Source organism: Microplitis demolitor, chromosome 7, assembly GCF_026212275.2.
Source record: "Microplitis demolitor isolate Queensland-Clemson2020A chromosome 7, iyMicDemo2.1a, whole genome shotgun sequence".
Taxonomy (NCBI): Eukaryota; Metazoa; Arthropoda; class Insecta; order Hymenoptera; family Braconidae; genus Microplitis; species Microplitis demolitor.
The window spans coordinates 15,058,007-15,074,957 of record NC_068551.1 but is presented as its reverse complement, the minus strand read 5'-3'; the positions used below and the strand labels follow the sequence as shown (position 1 = coordinate 15,074,957).

Here is a 16,951-nt window from a genome sequence, read left to right as displayed (position 1 = left end):
TCCGCTATAAAAATTTAAAATTTTCAAAAAAAGGCAAGTTATTGATTTTGGTCCGATCTTTGAAAATCGAGCTTCAATTAGATCTCGACGTTTTAAAGCCCTAGATAGCTATTTTGATCATTTTCAGATGGACATTCATGTGTATGAGTATGTAAATGTTTTCTGATCCAACGATATCTTTGGAAGGAATCGACCGATTTAAACGTGCTTGCAGCAATCGAAAAGGTTCACCAAAACTTAGAACTGATTTATAACGAATTGAAGATTTTAAATAAGTTGATTTGACTATTGAAACTGTCAGCAATATTAGTGATTTATAATCGAATCAAGACCTATAAATAATGATGCGAAATGACGGTCATTTTTAACTTTGGTCAAATCACAAGCAATTGACGAGCAAATGCTCGTCAATTGACGTCATTTTTTTTTTTTTTTTTGGTCAGTCACAAAAATTCATGAACAATTTTTTTTTCTTTTTACGAAAATTCCTCTAAAAAAAAAAAAAGCAAAACCTATTTTATATGCAACTTAAATATTTTAAATATTCAAAATAAAATTTATCCGAAAATTCTTACGATTATAAATAAATTTGGCTTGCTCAACTACTTAGATGGAAAATGACCGTCAAAAATTTTTCGGTCATTTTTTGGTCAATTTTTTAGACTTCAGAATCCGGCGAAATTTGTTTGCTGAAATTGATTTTACAGATTATTTATTAAAACCATTACTATATTTATCAATACGAACACAAAATTTAACTAAAACTTCTGACGGTAGTAAACAAATCTGGCTTGCTCAACTACTTAGATACAAAATGACCGTCAAAAATTTTTCGATTATTTTTTGATCAAATTTTTAATAATTTTTTATTTTCATTTCGCGGGAATCGACATTAAATTCAAAAAATGACCGGCGGTCATTTTTTTTAGTTGGTCAAATGACGAGCATTTGACGAGCACATGGTTAGCTTTACATCACTACCTATAAATAATAATTTCCAAATATTCTCTCGCTCTCACGAAATGTTAATATTTATTCATTTAATCAAATAAATAAATTCAATTGAAAATATTACTTTTTTTTTTTTTGTTTAATTGTCTTTGAATTCAATATTTTGACCACTATCAAAGATTTAACAATAAGGACTTAATTGATTTTTTAGGAAATTTAATTTTATACAAGAATATTTTAATCAATTTTTATGTAAACTGCGTAATTTAGCCGGAATAAATTTTTAATTCATATTTTTTTTTTTTTTACTCAACTTTAAGTTTATATTCGTCGAACTATTGAAGATATGCTGAAACAAATTCGCGTTACTAATTCCAAAAGGACTTACAAATTGTTTTGGAGACTTTTTTCAAAGCTCAAAATTGAAAAAAAAAAAAATTTTGAAAGCCAAGGACATATAATTTAAGTTATGCGCCCTCAAGGCTTTCAAAATTTTTTTGAGTATTTTATTAGTGAATTTAGTTTATTTAGTATCGAGTTTAAATTTTTCCGTTACAAATTGGCGCCCAACGTGAGATCCACAGTTGGAAGAAGTCGCATATTTTTCTTTTATTATTAAATTAAAAATTATTTTTTTTTTTGATTGATCGGTAGTCTTGCTTAATTCCCAGTATTTCTTTTTTTTTCTTTCCCTCGAGTTTTATTTTGTGAGTACCTCCGTTTATCAATTTTATTTTATAAGTATTCTAATTCAATTACTACACAGAAAAAACAGTTAACTTGGTTCAAGAAAATTATTGTCTTCCGAATTTTCTGTCTTGATTCAATAAAAATAATACTTGATTCAAAAACTTTTTTTTGGTTCAAGACAGTAAATTCTCTTGCTCCAAAAAAAGTTATTTTTGAAGCGAAATTGAAAATTTCTTGGTTTAAGAAAAGAAATTCTTGGCTAGACAAAATAAGTCATCTCTGGCCAAAAAATCAACTTTTTGATCGAAAAAAAGTTTAACTTCGACCAAGAAACTTTTTCTTGCCCCAAGAAAAAAAATTTCTCACTCCAAAAAATCAAAGTTTTGAACGAAAAAAAGTTTACTTGAACCAAGATATTTTTCCTTGCCCCAAGGAAAAAAAATTTCTTGCTCCAAAAAATAAACGTCTTTTGATTAAAAAAAAAGAAACCCTTGAGCCAAGCAAAAATCTCTTGGCGCAAGAAAAAAATTCTCTTGCTCCGAAAAATAAATTACTTAAGAGAAAATAAAAGTTGCTTGGGCCAAGAAAAAAAAATTTCTTGCTCTTAAAGTTTGCTTCTTTAATACAGACTTAAATTTTTCTCAATCAAAAATTTTATTCTCTCTACAAAAGATTGACGTGTTGATTCTTTTCGTTTTTTTTTTTTTTTATCTGAAACGTAATTTTTTGTATTTTTATTTCGCAAAAAATTTTCAAGTAAACTTTAATATTAAATATTTAAGTCATGATGTATTATAGGATATACTATAGTACAATTCAAAGAGGTACTTGTAGCGCGGTCAAATGACAAAGTGCTCAAATAAAATCGTACTGAAATTTGGAATTTAACAATTCTAGAATATCTTTCGTACCAGGGACACACTACAAATGGTAAGCGCAATCTAGTGGCGAGCACCGAACTACTCCCACTGCTACTGCCTAGCACCGGTGATTTTCCCCCTCTCCACATCGATCTTTTCTCTCAAGAAATTTTTTCTCTTGGCTTAAGCAACTTTTGTTGTTTTGGTCAGAGAATACAAAAATACTTGCGTGAAAAGAATAAGTACTTGTTCCGAGAAATTTTATTTTCTTTAACCAAAAAAATGCAATATTGCTACAAAAAAATAATGTATCTTGCTCCAAAAAATATCTCTTACTTTAAGAAATATAAACTCTTGAAACAAGTGAAAATTTTTTGATTTAAGCGTAAAAATATGTTGACGTGAGAAAAAAAATTTTGATTCAAGATAAAAATTTGAAGATAATTGTTTCCTTGGGGCAAGTAAATTTTTATTTTCCGAATCGATCAAAAAAAATTTCTTGAATCAAGAATATCCTTGATTCAAGTTAACTGTTTTTTCTGTGTAAATTAATACTTCACAGATATTTTATGAATGAATACATTCGTTCATGCAGGATTATATGTAGTATTATATATGATCAAATCTTGGCAATTTTTAGATCTGATTATTTATCGAATCATATATATAATTGCACAAAATTATTTTTTATCGGAAACGTTATCAGTAGATAATATACATACAGATTAAAAGTAAGAGAACATTCATATTGCCAGTATTTATAAAAAAAAAAAAATCCTTGCTTGGCTGCTACATTCCTACAGTTAATTGTTGCGTGTGTGGTTTTAAAGCTATTAACTTTAAATTAAATAAATAACCTCATTGAACATTAGTATTAAGCCGTTTTAAAAATTCCATACCATAAAGTTCTCGAAATCTTTATATGCTTATTTCAATAGTTTAATTTATTAATTTGTGATATAGTTTATAAATCCTACAAATTTTCGGCAGTCTGGCTATTTTTACTATCATATATTATTTTTGTTTTCTTTATTCGTTAATATATAAACAAGACAGTTTAAATATTGGCTACAGCTTGTTAAGCATTTGTATCATATTTTGTATTTAGCTGAAAAATGTAAAAAGAGGAGCTATACTAGGCCTCGAGATACTCTAGATAGGGGAGATACAAACGCGGAAGAAGAACACTGCGGAAAAGCGCAAACGTAAGATCACCGCACCGGGAAGGTAACAAGAGGCGCAAGGTGCCAATTCCGACTCATTTGCATCCAGTATGTTGGAACTGCAGAGTCAAGGGACATCAGTACGCTGGGTGCCCACAGCCCCGTCGGAACTTTTGCTACGGGTGTTGACGGACCAAGAAGACCATGGCTGACTGCCCCGAGTGTCGCGTTCGGTGGATTCGTTGAGGCCCCTACAACAAACGAGTAGAACACTGTGTTTTCGAGAAAGTGTGGAAACGGCCACGTTGAAGTCGGAGTTGATCCGATTGGAAAGTTCCGTAAAGAGGAGAATTATAAATAAAACTCTTATATATTGTATATAATTTGTGTTTATTTATACCTCACCCATTTTTCCGTTAAGATAAAAGCCGGGTTGATACCAGTTCCAGGAGAACTTCAGGTCCAACGGGCTGTCTCTAACCGATAAGATTACCGCTAAGTATCACAAACCTCAGGATTCAATCCCACGTGTTTGGGGATTCTGTACCGCGCCTTTAAGGCAAAAATAATTTTTTTTTTGTTTGGGTTACGGTCGTATGGCCGTAATATATTGAAATATAAATTATTTCGTTTATTGTGTAGTCGAGGATCACGGAGTCGTTGTGTACTCGGCAATGTACTCGTCTGCAAACACCGAAAGAATTGTCAGGCGAGCCTGTCTCTAAGGAGTTTCTGACGTTACATTGCCGAAGTCAGATAGTTGGAGGCTTAGTAAGTGTGAGTATCTGTAAGTAAGAGATACATAGCTAGTACGTGTGTGAAGATAGGTGTTGCAGATGGAGAGCCGAGTGTATAGAGCATATAAGAGCAGGAATACGTGTAAGGTTCGCTGTGAGTTTGGAAGGACATATGGGATGGAGTGTGGATTTTATGAAGGATGTCTAGCTGTGTCGTGGATAATGACCAAAGTAGCGTTCCTCCCGAGCAGTGATGACGACTAGGTCCAAGCTTAGCTTTCGAGGTGAAGTGGTAATCACAAAAGAGCGACTAAGATGTTGCCGCCCTCCTACCTAGCATACTGAGCACACCGGGACTTGCCACTACCACCTCTCACGTCTCTCATCCCCAAAAGATTTAGGTTTTAAGTTTTAAATTTACAAGTACGTTTCGGCTGGTTGCCGACACCGAGGAAATAAAAGTCGGCTGGAGCCCATCGGGGTTTGGAGGAGATGAGAGAGTTGATCGGTGGGCGAAGTGTAACGTGATTCGATTTTGTTTTAAGTCCCTGAATTTATTTAATTCGAGTATGTGAGTACTATATTAGTGAATTTAGTTATATATTTAGTATTGAGTTTAAATTTTTCCGTTACAAAGTTTATTAAACGATTACTTATAAAAAAAAAACTATCTATGAAAAAAAATCCCATGCTCTTTTGGCTTTAGAAGGTTTCTTACACGCTGAAAAAAAATGCTAACTATTGCCATTTTGCGATAGGGAATGATTACCATCGTGTATGTGATAATCATTATGATGCGTTTATGTTAACTATTCTTTTCTCGGATATCTATAATTACTATTGCCTATAGTAATAGTTACCATCTAGATCGTAATATTTCTTATGTCTAAAAAATTGCACACTTCAAGCGCGAAAGCGCTGAGGGTGCTTTATAATCGCTCTAAATTATTTTAATTTTACCTTCTAAAATAGTACTGATTATCATCACGGATAGGAATGGTTACTATCTAGATATGAATGCTTACCATCTTCGATAGTAATAGTTCACATAAAAGAATGAGAATCATTAAAATGTAAGGATAGGAATAGTTACTTCGTTAAGATGGCAAGTATTACCACTTTTGTTTCAGCGTGTAAAGCCAAAATTACGTATAAAAATGTAATTACTTTTGGAATTAGTAACACGGAAAGAAAATTATGGGAAAGGTTCCTATAATTTATAGGAATGGTTTCTATAATAATATAGGAATGGTTCCCATAATATTATGAAAATATTAATTTGAAAAATTAATGTACTTAATGAAACAATAAAAATTGTTATGTACACTCACAGTTTATTATATTTTTGATTATAAACTTGAATATTTTTCATTTATTGGTGCATGAAAGTTATCTCTGCATAGTAAGAGTAGTCTTAAGCTTAATTTAGTGTTTCAATACAAATTTACCGACGAAGAAGCTTTATTTGAGACGCTCCACATCATGAGGAAAATTTCTACACTATTTTGAAAAAAAAAAAAATTTTATGATATTATATGAACCATTCCTATAATATTATAGGAATGGTTCCCATAATATTATAGGAATATTTCCCATATTGGTATAAGAATGGTTCCTATAATATATAAGAACCATTCCTATAATAGTATGACTACAATTCCTATACCATTATGGGAACCATTCCCATAATACATAGGAATACTTCCTATAATTTTCTTTCCGTGAACGCAATTTCCTAGGAAAATAAATTTTCCACAAAAAAGTTATTGTAGTTTTTACGTTACTTTACTAACTGTACCCGTTAGAAATTTCTAAAACAAAAAAATCTGCACTATTAAAAATTTTGTTTGGTTTTCAAGCATAATTATCATGTAAATTAAATAAAAACCATTATTTTTACATGAATATCAATGTGTTCATATAATTAAAAAAATTTTAAGATTCTTCACTAAAAATACTATGTAATTATTTAAAAATATATGTTCCATGTAATTAATTAAAATATTCAGTTGAACTTTAATTCTAAAAATTCTAAAAATGCAGTTCCAGCTTTATTTTAAAAATCTTAATCAATTTTTGATCATCATGAGATAATTAAAGCTTTGTTATGAAATGTTTAGTATTTAAAAATTAATTATTAAAAAAAAAGGAATTTTCAATTAAAATTATGGTTTTTTAAATAATTATACTTAATAATTAAAATTAATTAACTCATGGACAAATATATTGTTATTTTAATTTTTATAACATTTATGATCTTGTAAATTTAAGGTAATGCAAAAATAAAGTATATATACAATTTAATTTATAATAATAATATTTGCATTATTGACTGATTCCAACTTATCAACAACTTCGACTAATTTTCTTTAAGTTTCATATCTTGTTATTATCCATTGCACAATTTACTAAGTACTTTATTTAGTTAATAGCAAATAATCACGTTTTGATTTTTTCATCAACATCTTAAGCTTACCCGAGTTAATGGTTTGAATTTTGGCGGTCTTTTTTCAATGTCAAACAGTCAACAAAAGAAGCTTGATTGGATATTTGGGCACAGTGTTGGACGTTTACAAATTTAAGGGGGAGAAAAAACTCGATGCTCGATGCCATGTCGAAGTCGAACTCTGTGACTCCACATTTAAACATTATTCCAATTCCTTCTATACATTTTCATAATTCCCATATTGTTATTTATTCTGTAAAAAACATTGAGTTTTATGATAAATAATAAAAAATTTAATTTTTCACTTTCCTTTAAATTTAAAAAAGTTTCATCGTGTCAAAAATAGTTAAATGGCGATAGAGGCTATCATGAAAAAAAATCAGACTGAAGATTCAGTACTGAATAATGACAATGAATGGAATGATGATGCCGAGCCAAACTTTAGTGATCCTGAGGATTTTGTTGATGATATCGCTGACGAAGGTGAATTTATTTATTTTTAAATTAAGTTTAAATAATTTTTTTTTATATTCTAATTTATGGTTAATAAAATATCACCGCACGTAAGTATTGATACACGCGACATAACCTATATCTAAAGCCACGTTTTTATATACTATACATATGTATAGTTTTATTGATGTGTAATGTATTTAAATATTTGTTTTTATTTTTAAATAGATTTATTACCGGATATTTTGGAGCAGAAACCTTTGGAAACTGATGGGATTGAATCAGTTATTATTGTCGATGGAATACCTCAAGTTGAAACCGACCGGTTTGAAAAACTTAATAACCTAATTAACAAGCTGTTCGGTAAAGTCGGCCCTATTGTTAACAAATACTATCCTAAAACTGAAACTGGAGTAACCAAAGGGTAATTATTTATTTTGTAATTAATAAAGCAGTGGTTTATTTTTATAAATAATTTTATGAGTGTGAATGCGCAGATATGAAACAGGTTATAAATTTTAAATAAATAAATAAATACATGAATTAAAATAATGAAATTTTAAAAAATTCGCGTATTGATTTTTAAATTCTCTAAATACGCATTTTTCAATTTTTATTCTACTTACATTTGATTTATTTATTCAAAAATTTAAAAATTATCAGCAACATTAACACATAATTTTAAACATCTTCAAGTTTTGAATATTTTTTTATTGATGTTATTTGATGTAAATTTAAAACAGGGTGACCACAAACCGGGAATATCGGGAATTATCAGAGAATTTAATGCAACCGGGAAATATCATGGAAATGTCTGGAAATTTCTAAAATTATCCGGGAATTAAATTGCGACAGTTCAAAATTTAAAAGTTTTTCAATCACACACTAGTTACAAAAATTAAAGGATATTAAAAAAATTTCAAACTTTAAAGCGATTTTGGAAACAAGTGTTATACGCCAGGCCTGTGTACAGATGATTATTTTTCATTACTATAGGTGCATACGTAATATATGCATATAGTTTTTATGTATGGATACATCTTTTTATCCTGGTATATAAATAAATAAATTATTTAATGAAATTGTTCAGAACTTAATAATGGTCACTTCGACTACAGACTATGATTGAAAAAGATTTAAATTTAATAATAAGGTAACCCTTGTTTAGAAAATTTCATAGAATCAAATAGATTCTCATAAATTCCCATTGAGATTTTATAAGAATGAATGAGTTCTATGAGAAGTGCTATAGTTAAGTATAGGGCCTTATACATACAGCTATAAGAATCTATCGGATTTTTAAGCAGGAAAGAGACCCAGTACCCGATCAGGGAACTAGTAACCGATCATTCATGTATTTGTATATCTATATTGACCAAATTTTACTAAATACATGGAGCGATCGAGTACTAGAACTATGGCAGTAAATTTATGTCTTTACATTTACATGGTTGCGAACGATTTGCAGCATTTGCAACAAACTTAGGGATTCTTCCGGGCATTTAATATTACGAATTGTTTTAAATTACATTTCTTTCAAGGCATTCTGATAGATAGATATAAAATAACAGCGGACATGTAATTCTAGAAATTCCGTAATTTAATGATGTTTTTAATAATAATTTTAGTCATTTTAATTAAATAGCTAATATTGAGGTTTATTTACAAAATATTTGCTTTTTCGTTTCATAATTATTTTTAATTTGGAGCTGAAAAACCTTAAAAAGTCAGAATTTTTATCTCCATAATTTACTAAGCACTAGATTTTTCATTTTGTTAAAGTATTAGTAAAAATAATTTAAATAACTGGTATATTTAAAACGTAAATTCTTTGGTATTAAAATTTGACATTTTTGGATAAAATTTATTATTTTTTAAATTTATTTTGGAAATAAATACTTAAATCAAACGGCTTTTAAATATTTATTTCAGACAATAAGAAATAATTGATCGGACTGAGTAATTTTGTGTTTAATTTAAACAAAAATAACTAATTAAAATTTTAAATTTTGCAAGATGCTGAATCAAATAATTAATAACTTATTGTTTTAATTGTAATAATATTTTATAAAATAATTTAATTTTTTAAGTATTTGATTGTAAAAAAAAATGAATGAATTATTTTTCCAGGTACATTTTCTTGGAGTACAATAATAAATTAAGCGCAGCAGCAGCAATAAAAGCTTTGAATAACTACAAAATTGATAAACAGCATACTTTCAAAGTCAATTTATTTACGGACTTCAAGAAGTTTGAAAATATACCGAAAGATTGGGAACCACCAAAACCACAACCTTACAGTGCAGTTCAAGATCTTCATTACAATTTATTAGAACCTGATGCGTATGATCAGTTTGCAGTTCTCTCAGGAAACGGTGCTGCAGTGTCAGTACAAGTTTGGTTGAACTCAGCGCCGGAACCAACTCTTATCGAAGAACGTCGACGATGGACCGAAACATATTTCAAATGGTCACCATTAGGAACTTACATGGCGACATTCCACGAACGTGGAGTCGTTCTCTGGGGTGGTTCTAAATTCAAGCAAATAGCGCGATTTAGTCAGTTTGGAGTTGAATGTATTGATTTTTCTCCACGCGAGCGATATTTAGTTACTTTTACTCCGCGAATGGATGGTGGTCCTGATCAAAAACGTCTTGTCATCTGGGATATTCTTACTGGAAATGAAAAACGTTCATTCTTCCCCGATGGATTATCCGTTTGGCCGATCTTCCGCTGGTCTCACGATGACAAGTATTTGGCTTGTATGGGTGAAGATATTTTGAGTGTTTACGAGACTCCGTCATTTGGTCTTTTGGATAAGAAAAGTATTAAAACTGTAGGAATACGTGACTTCAGTTGGTCACCAACTGATAATGTTCTTGCTTACTGGGTACCTGAAGATAAAGATGTTCCTGCTCGTGTAACACTTTTAGAAATACCCAGTCGTAATGAAATAAGAAATAAAAATCTATTCAATGTTGCTGACTGCAAGATCTTTTGGCAAAAATCTGGTGATTATTTGTGTGTAAAAGTTGATCGGTTTTCAAAGAAAAAAGAAAAAACAGAACAAAAGTACACGGGAATGTCTTACAATTTTGAAATATTCCATATGCGTGAGAAACAAATTCCAGTTGATAGTGTTGAGATGAAAGAACCTATTCACGCTTTTGCTTGGGAACCAGTTGGTAGTAAATTTTCAATAATTCATGGCGAGGTACCGAATGTGAGTGTGAGTTTCTATGAAGTTAGATGCGGACATCAACCAGCATTGCTAAAAAAATTAGAGAAGAGAGCGTGCAATCATTTATTCTGGTCACCTGCTGGACAATTTGTCGTCTTGGCTGGAATGACAACGATGGCAGGTGCATTGGAGTTTGTTGATACCAATGATTTTACAATTATGAATACTACTGATCACTATCAAGTATCTGATATCGAGTGGGATCCAACTGGTAGATACGTTGTCACGGCTGTGTCTAATTGGAAAACAAGTGTGGATAATGCCTACTGGATTTGGACATTCCAAGGTCGTATTTTGAAGCGTGTCAATCTTAATGCCTTCAATCAATTACTTTGGCGACCTCGTCCTCCTACTTTATTGACCGCTGAACAGATAAAAGATATTAAAAAGTCTCTTAAAAAATACTCATCTCAATTTGAGAGCAAGGATAAGATGCGTATGACACGGGCTTCCAAGGAAGTACTTGAAAAACGTCGTGCTATGATGGAGGCATTCAATGAGTACCGAGAGAAGCGTAGTGAAGAGTGGAAAAACCAGAAGAAACGTCGTATGGATCTTCGTTGTCACGTTGATACTGACAATCTTGATTCAGATACTAAAAATGTTGAAGAAGAAGTTGTTGAATTCTTTGTTAAAGAGGAAGTTATCTTACTGGATTAGTAATAAACATCCTAGTGGGTTGACCTTTTCAACAAAAATATAAATAATAACACTTGCGATTTATTTCTACTAATTATTATTTCAAAATACAATTTACATCATTTTTTTTCGAGGATATTTTGTTTAAAAATAACACGTGGCATTGTGCTAATATAGTGTAAGCTGCGATTGTAATTTAAATAATTAAAATAATCTGTTGAATCAAAAAATTTTGTAATATTTATAATAAAATAATTAAAACTTAAATCAATAGATTTTAGTAAATTTTTAATATCATTTTTTATTTTTAAAATAAATCACTTTTAATTAAAAATTTTTATACAATTAATTGTATACTTTTTTTTATATCAAATGCATGTACATCTTTTTTGTACATTACAAATACTTACTGTTCAATTTGTTTACTAAAATTAATTTATTTCTATTTCATTGTCTATATGAAAATAAAATTGATATTTTAATTGAATAAAAAAAAATTTTCGACTAATCTATTGCTGTCTTAAATATATTTCATGATGTTCAATTGCTAATACAAAAAATTTACAAAATAAAATGGAAAACTATTTACTCTGTTATTTTATTTTTGGACTAAAGAAAGTAAATTCAATAAAAAAAAGTAATTTTTGTTGTACGATATTTCGTAAACTAATTAACCAGCTTGTATGTAATTTGGGGCAATCGAAAATGCTTGTTGAGCCTGCGATCTAATTCAAATTTGAGACAAATCAGTTCATCCGTTTGCGAGTTATATGATAAAAACAAAAAAATATTACTTTATATTTTTTTAATAACTTAAAAGCTACTTAGCCGATCGACTCGATTGAATCTTTCTAAAGATATCGTACGATAAAAATTAGTTTACACCAAATAACTTTTTTTTTTAATTTTAAATTTTGATGGCGGGAAAGTTAAAACAAAAAAGTTATAATTTCATGGGTCTCAAATAGTGATCTTTGAATTTTTTAGAAAGTATCCTGGCCTCTATCCACTCAACAAATAAACCAAGCGTTTAATTTTATTAGATCGATATTTATTTATTTAATTCTCCTATTTATTTACTTTAATTACTAAAATATTACAATTAGTGGCACAAATAAAATTCAAACCTATATTCATAACGTGACTTGCGAATTATGTTATTTTATATCATTTCTTCACTTCATCATTATTAATAAATTTCAATATCAAAATATTAATAAATAGTAAAAAAAAAAAAACTTATTTTCTTTATAATTAATTTTTTTTTTGATTATTTCTATTTCAAAAGGATACAATTTAAATCAAATTGAATCAACATTTTCATAATAATTATTATTTTTTGTTTTAATCATCAATTTACAAAATTTAATACAATCTTATTATGTATTACATCATTAATCATCGTAATGACTTAGCTATAAGAAAACATTTAAAAAAGAAAAAATCTAAAAAACGTTTGACCCTGCAGGACAATCCCAAAACTTCCTGCTGCTTTCGAGCTCTGCAGGCTCGAAAACATTATTATTTATAAATTTTTGACTGAAATAAATAATTTTGTCGGACGATATCTTTGGAATTATTCAACTAATTCGAGCGTACTTGGCGCAATCGAAAAAGCTTATTAAGCTTTAAGACTTAGAAATAATGAAATTTTGAGGCAAATCGGACAAGCAATTTATGAGTTATACAAAAAAAAAGATTTTTTTCGTATAACTTGTAAACTACTTGACCGATCGACTTCAAAATGTAATCAGTTCTAAGTCTTGATGAGCCTTTTCAATTGCTGCCAAGAAAGCTCAAATCGATTGATTCGTTCCAAAGATATGGTCGGACAAAAAAAGGTTATATACACACATACACCCGCACACGGATTACCGTCTACAAATGGTCAAAATAGCTTTCTAGGATCTTAAAACATCGAGATCTGATAACAACTCGATTTTGGACAATCGGACCGAAACCAATAACTTTCTTTTCTTTGAAAATTTTCAATTTTCATAGCGAGAAGTTGAAAAAAAAATCCAATTATTTGTACTAAGTAAAAACAAAAGATGAAAACACTTTTGTAAATTAATTAAAAACTAATTATTTTTTAGCAATTTTATCATAAACTTAAGTAAAAACTTTATAATTATATTTATAAACCTTTGACAATGCTTATACAATAATTTTTATACATCAAAGGGACAACATCATCACTAACAAAATTTCTATCAGGTTTAACGGCCGCAAATTGATTTCTCTGAGGCTCTAAAAGCATTTCAATACCACAAATTGTTTTAATTCTCTCAATATCACGTGGTATTTCAAATTCCGTGTATGAAGTAATGACAACTGGGACTTTAGCGCCGCAAAATTTTTTAATTGTCAATGGCCATGTGTCAATACCATCATAACCGGTTTCACGATACAATCCCGGATTGAATAAACAAATTAAATCAGCAGGTTTTTTATCATCCGTATTATGATATAATTTTTTATCATTAAACGAAATAAAAATTTTACGTTTCTCTAATTTACAACGTCTGCACATTTTTATTTTACCCAATAATTCACACGGTAATTGTGGGGGTAAATATAATTCCGGACCAGTAAATTCTAAATGTAATTTTTTCAACTTGGGTAAAAAATGAAGGAATAATTTTTCCCAAACACGTAAAGCCGCACACTCGAATTGAAATTCAGCGCCAATAATATGAATAACAAATTCACTTTTTAATTCCCAGTTATAAATTGATTTTTGCATTGCAAATAATGATGTCAATGGCACCGTTGAAATATAAGACAAACTCGCATAAGTATAGCAATCAATCCGCCTATATATAGGACTATTGTCATACATATGATACATTAATAAATCAAAATTGTCTGGTAAGACATGTGGTTCTTTATAAAATACAACCGGTACATCAGGATCAACAAAGCCGTGCTGATGCTGCATCCACAATATTTTGCGAAATACTTGAAAATCTTTACACCATTTATCATGTTCATCTTTGTGATTAATACAATAAAAATCAATATTACAATTATAGCAACAAATTAAATCATCATCTATTTTTTTACATGAACGGCATATTTTTGGATACAACAATATTTCACGTTCCCATAAATCTAAACGTCTTCGAATTAATCTTTCAACAACATCTATTGTTTTCATACGAAATGAACGGTATAAATCTGGTGGTAAACTTTTAGCCAATGAAAAACCTTCCATACCTTTACATACACGTGATAATGCACAGCACAATTCATTATGTTTCGATTTATCCTCATTCCGATGATTTTCCGTGCAATAATAAACCATATGACAATTATTACACTTAACGCCTGTTGTACAGGTATTCATACAAACTAAACATAAATTGCATACATAAAATACTCGAGGTCTTATATGAAACTCGAGTGTTTCTTCATCATCACTGTCAATTGATAAATCAACTCCGGATGGTTTTAATGGTAAATTTAATCTTTCATAAATATTTAAAATTGAAATTCCTGATGATGAAGTTGATGATGGTGATGATAATGATAATTTATTATTTATATCATTACTCAAATTTAATTCATTTTTTATTTTATTTGTTATTATATTTTCTTCTGACGAATTTATTTTTTTATTTTTCTTTTTATTACGACCCATTCTACAACAATATTAACAAATTATTCACTAGTTATATAATTAAATAATTATTTAATATTGTACTTATATTTTGTATTATTAATTTAAAAAATTAATGAATATAAATACTTAATTACCTTAGCACTATTAAATATTTTTAGAATTTTAAAATATTTTATTTTAGCGATTTAATTAATAGAGAAATTTTATAATTGAACGACGTGATAACTTTACGCTTTGGGAGCTGAATGCGAGTGATCACGGTAGTACTAATAGTTTTATGAAAAGCTAGAATTATTCTAGCGCCTATAAGTAACACAATTGGACCAAACGAGTACAAAGCTTATTTTGGACGGGAGACTTGATGTAGTTGTATTTCGAGAGTTGCTGTATACATATATAAATGTCAATCATTTAATGTCCCGGGCAGTATATTGTATTAATAATTGTTTTTTAATAATCAAAGTAGAAGATAATGCACTGTAAAAAATTGGGAATAATTACGAATTTTATTTAAATCCGGATTCACTCCACCACTCGGAGTTTCGGAGTTTTAGAAAAAATCATTCCATATACGAAGTAAATAGGGAGTATATTTTTCAGCGGAGTAAATAAAACCAATCTTTTTTCAACACACACCGATTATCTTAACCTCGGAAAAGTGCGAACTTACGCCGATTTTATTTAACACTATAAATTAAATTATTTATATACTTTATTTTTACATTACTTTTAACTTCTTAGTCAAAAATGCCATGAAAACTAAAATCACAGTCTATTTTATTTAATTTCATAGACTGTAAAAAAAACCAGGGTAAATCCAGGCGGTGTAGAAGGTAAAGTTTTCAGTGTTAAGTTTCAGCACCGAAAACGGTGTTAAAATAACACCACCGCCGGTGTAAATATTCTTTACCGGTGTTAAAAAAATTTCCCGGTGTTGAAATATTTTTCGGTGTAGAAAATCGAGTCTGTGTGCAAACGAAATTGTTGAAAGTAAAGAATCTAGTTATCAAATTGTTAATTTATTATCTTTGAAACATGCTTTTTGTTATGAAAAACATCACAGTTATAATGAAAATAATTATTATTCATTTTCATGAAAAACTGACATTTTTTGTGTTTTATACTCTATAAAAATGAATCAGTGAAATTCACTTCAAATTAGTGAATATTCACTGGGAACCAGCTATAAGTATATCACTGGTTGAATTAGTGGTATACTTATAGCTGTAGAAATAGTGACTATCCACTGGTTCGCGAGAATTTCATTAATTCATTTTTAGAGAGTAAGTTTTCCAAAATTAATACTCTGCACAGACGCAGTTTACCCCGCTTTTACACCGGTATTTCAACACCACCAAATTACACTGCCTACACCGATATTATTTGGTTTTAACACCTCGCGGTATTAAGTTGAGTCCATTTTTAACACCGATCTTTTCACCGATATATCTGTCACGCTACGGAGAAAAAAACACCATAGTCAAAAAACAACTGTAAGCTAATGCAAAAATAATGAAAAAATAATTATAATAGTCTATGATTTAATAAACTAATGATTTCAAAAAATTTTCTGCTAAGAAGTTAATTGATACACGTCATTCTAATTTCCCTGTTCAACGAGTCAAAATAAATAAAATTTAAAAGTGGCCCTTCTCCTTTGAATGGATCGAACCTTAATAAGAATTTGAACAAGTTCAAGATTGCAACAGTAACTTCGTCCTTTCCTCCTTGAAGAACTAGGAATGATTTCCTTCTCTCCTTCTTCAATGAAATTGGAAATAACATCTGTACATAATGAAAAGAAACAAGACAAAAATCTCTAACACTTTATTCAATTTCATATTTACAATTTCTATTTAAAGATGTTACATTTATAAGTTGTTATTTTAGCTCAATCCTTGTGATCAACCTAATGAGTCTTACCATAAATGCTTAATGTTTTACGATTCGAATCCATCCATATCATTTTCTATGCCATCTCGACCTGGCACACCAGTGATACTGAATGAACAAGTTGCAACGAATTTTTTTTTCTTTCTAAAAGAGAAGAAATTCAAAACCAATTTCACTTTCGTTACAATACCAAGATGCGCTATTCTCTAATCTAGCAATCTGCGGTCTACTTTTAAGAAATTTTTATTCGTTC

At 29.5% G+C, this 16,951-nt stretch overlaps 2 protein-coding genes across 2 annotated transcripts; one reads left to right on the top strand and one right to left on the bottom strand.

Annotated features, from left to right (window-relative positions):
* Window positions 1–6,784: 6,784 nt before the first annotated feature.
* On the top strand, window positions 6,785–11,451 carry LOC103568960 (eukaryotic translation initiation factor 3 subunit B). The gene is made up of 3 exons (XM_008546014.2): window positions 6,785–7,330; window positions 7,529–7,724; window positions 9,431–11,451. The coding sequence occupies exons 1-3, from the start codon at window positions 7,198–7,200 to the stop codon at window positions 11,199–11,201; spliced, it is 2,100 nt and encodes a 699-aa protein (XP_008544236.1). The 5' UTR covers window positions 6,785–7,197; the 3' UTR covers window positions 11,202–11,451.
* Window positions 11,452–13,317: 1,866 nt separating this feature from the next.
* Window positions 13,318–16,771, bottom strand: LOC103568985 (uncharacterized). The gene is made up of 3 exons (XM_014441343.2): window positions 16,729–16,771; window positions 14,940–14,946; window positions 13,318–14,650 (listed from the first exon to the last, which is right to left on the bottom strand). Exons 1-3 carry the CDS (start codon window positions 16,769–16,771, stop codon window positions 13,318–13,320), a joined length of 1,383 nt encoding a protein of 460 aa, XP_014296829.2.
* Between the last annotated feature and the right edge of the window lie 180 nt (window positions 16,772–16,951).